Source organism: Tupaia chinensis, unplaced genomic scaffold (assembly GCF_000334495.1).
Source record: "Tupaia chinensis unplaced genomic scaffold, TupChi_1.0 Scaffold000539_1, whole genome shotgun sequence".
Taxonomy (NCBI): Eukaryota; Metazoa; Chordata; class Mammalia; order Scandentia; family Tupaiidae; genus Tupaia; species Tupaia belangeri.
Genome location: NW_006160052.1, coordinates 3,554,960 through 3,556,778, shown reverse-complemented (window position 1 = coordinate 3,556,778; position 1,819 = coordinate 3,554,960). Strand labels below are relative to the sequence as shown.

Here is a 1,819-nt window from a genome sequence, read left to right as displayed (position 1 = left end):
GGCACGCACGCACACGTGTCCGGTGTGAGTTTAACCCACCAGGTCCGGGACTCAAACTGCAGTTGACTGCGTGGGAGTCCAACGACATAGCCATTACGCCAACTGCTGGTCCCAACATAGTTTATGTCTAGTAGGAAAATAGCGAGGCTTACCTCTGCATGCCAGCCCAGCTTCCATAGTCAGGGCCTGCCGTTTCTCTTCCTCAGGAGGGTAGAGCCTGGGTCCAGGCCGCCTGGGTTCCATTCCCAACACCTGTGTTCGTCAGCTCTGTGAGCCTCAGGCAAGCTGTTAACCTCATGGAGCCTCGGTTTTCTCATCCGTAAATGGGAAGAATTTAGGCTTGTGGGTGGGGTGGATTGAATGAGACGACGCACCCACTGTGTCTGGCACACAATAGTTGCCAAGTGAACTTTTTACAAAGTCTGGCTTCTGAACGACACCATCTCTGGGTGTCCACGGCGGGGGAAAGACCAGCGTTTTAGATCTATAGACTCATGACCATTCAATTCTAAACAATATTGATTGGGTTCCCACCAGGTCTGGAAAAAAATTAATAGGACCCCTGCATCATCTGCTCCCTGAAATAAGCTCTGCTGTGACTGCAGCTGCGTTTATCATGCATCCCCTGCATCATCTGCTCCCTGAAATAAGCTCCTCTGAGACTGCAGCTGTGTTTATCATGCACGCCCACGTGCCAGGCACCGTTTAGCCCCTTTGGGGACCGGCTCAGTTAATCTCACAGCAGCGCCCCTACGAACATCAGCCTCATTTTTGCACATGAGGAAACCGAGGCCAGATGGAGCAGGAACTGAGGCTGCAGAGGGAGGGCGAGGAGGGGAGCCGGAGCAGCTCCGCAGGAACACATGCAGCCCCGGCGCTGTCTCTCGGGTGTCCTGAGGGGGATGAAGCCTGCTCCCACCTGCAGGGGAGGCACGCGGGCAAGGTGGGCAGGGTGCAGGGAGCTCCCGGGCCTCCAGGAGGGATGGTCCGCTTTAGCTGGGAAGCAGAGGGGCAGGAGCAGGCATGTTGGGTCTGAGAAGACACCTGGGCCAGGCAGGAGTGGCAGTGAGAAGCAGAGGGAATAGCATTCCTGGAGGCAGGAGCAGGGGCCACCGGTGGCAAGCAGCACGAAGACGTGACCCTGGATAAAGGGAGCGCCCGTGTCCCCTACCCGCCGCCAGGCCGCGTACCTGCAGAGACTGGGGGTGAACACGGTGGTCTTCGAGAGGCGCCATGTGATCGGAGGTGCCGCTGTCACGGAGGAGATCGTCCCAGGTGAGCCCCCCGTGGTGTGGGGAGCAGGGGAGGAGCCCGCTGCTGACGGTCTTCATCCGATTCTGTTCCAGGGTTTAAGTTCTCCAGAGCGTCCTACCTCCTCAGCCTGCTGCGACCACAGATTTACACCGACTTGGAGCTGAAGGTAGACCCCCGTGGCAGGATGGTGGGTGGAGGGAGGGCCAGTTCCATCTCCCACCTGAGGTCTCTCTCTCTCCTGTCTCAGGGCTCATCTGTTCCACGTGGTTTTGCCATTATTGGGTGGTCGGAAAAGCCTGGTGTATTTTCCCATGTTTTTCTGTGCAAAAATGCATCATGACTTTTCTGACAACCCAATACATTCCCACACATGGATTGGGTATTCAAAACTGGGAAATTTCACGGAAAAACTGGACCTCTTTTGGAGAATGAGTTTTGTCCACATTCTACGTGGTGGTACTTGGCTGGTGCCTTGGCAGGGCCAGGAGCTCCCAACTCTGTCCCTGTCACTTCCTGGTGACTTTTTTTTTTTTTTTTTTTTTTTGGCCCCCGTAGAGCCCTCACC

General features: G+C 55.9%; 1 protein-coding gene across 1 annotated transcript in view; it reads left to right on the top strand.

Annotated features, from left to right (window-relative positions):
- The window catches only part of PYROXD2 (pyridine nucleotide-disulphide oxidoreductase domain 2), a 35,579-nt gene that overhangs the window by 6,650 nt on the left and 27,110 nt on the right, over window positions 1-1,819 (top strand). The window contains exons 3-4 of the mRNA XM_006157359.2: window positions 1,182-1,275; window positions 1,347-1,420. Coding sequence (XP_006157421.1) covers window positions 1,182-1,275; window positions 1,347-1,420 — 168 coding nt within the window. The remainder of the gene's footprint in view (window positions 1-1,181; window positions 1,276-1,346; window positions 1,421-1,819) is intronic.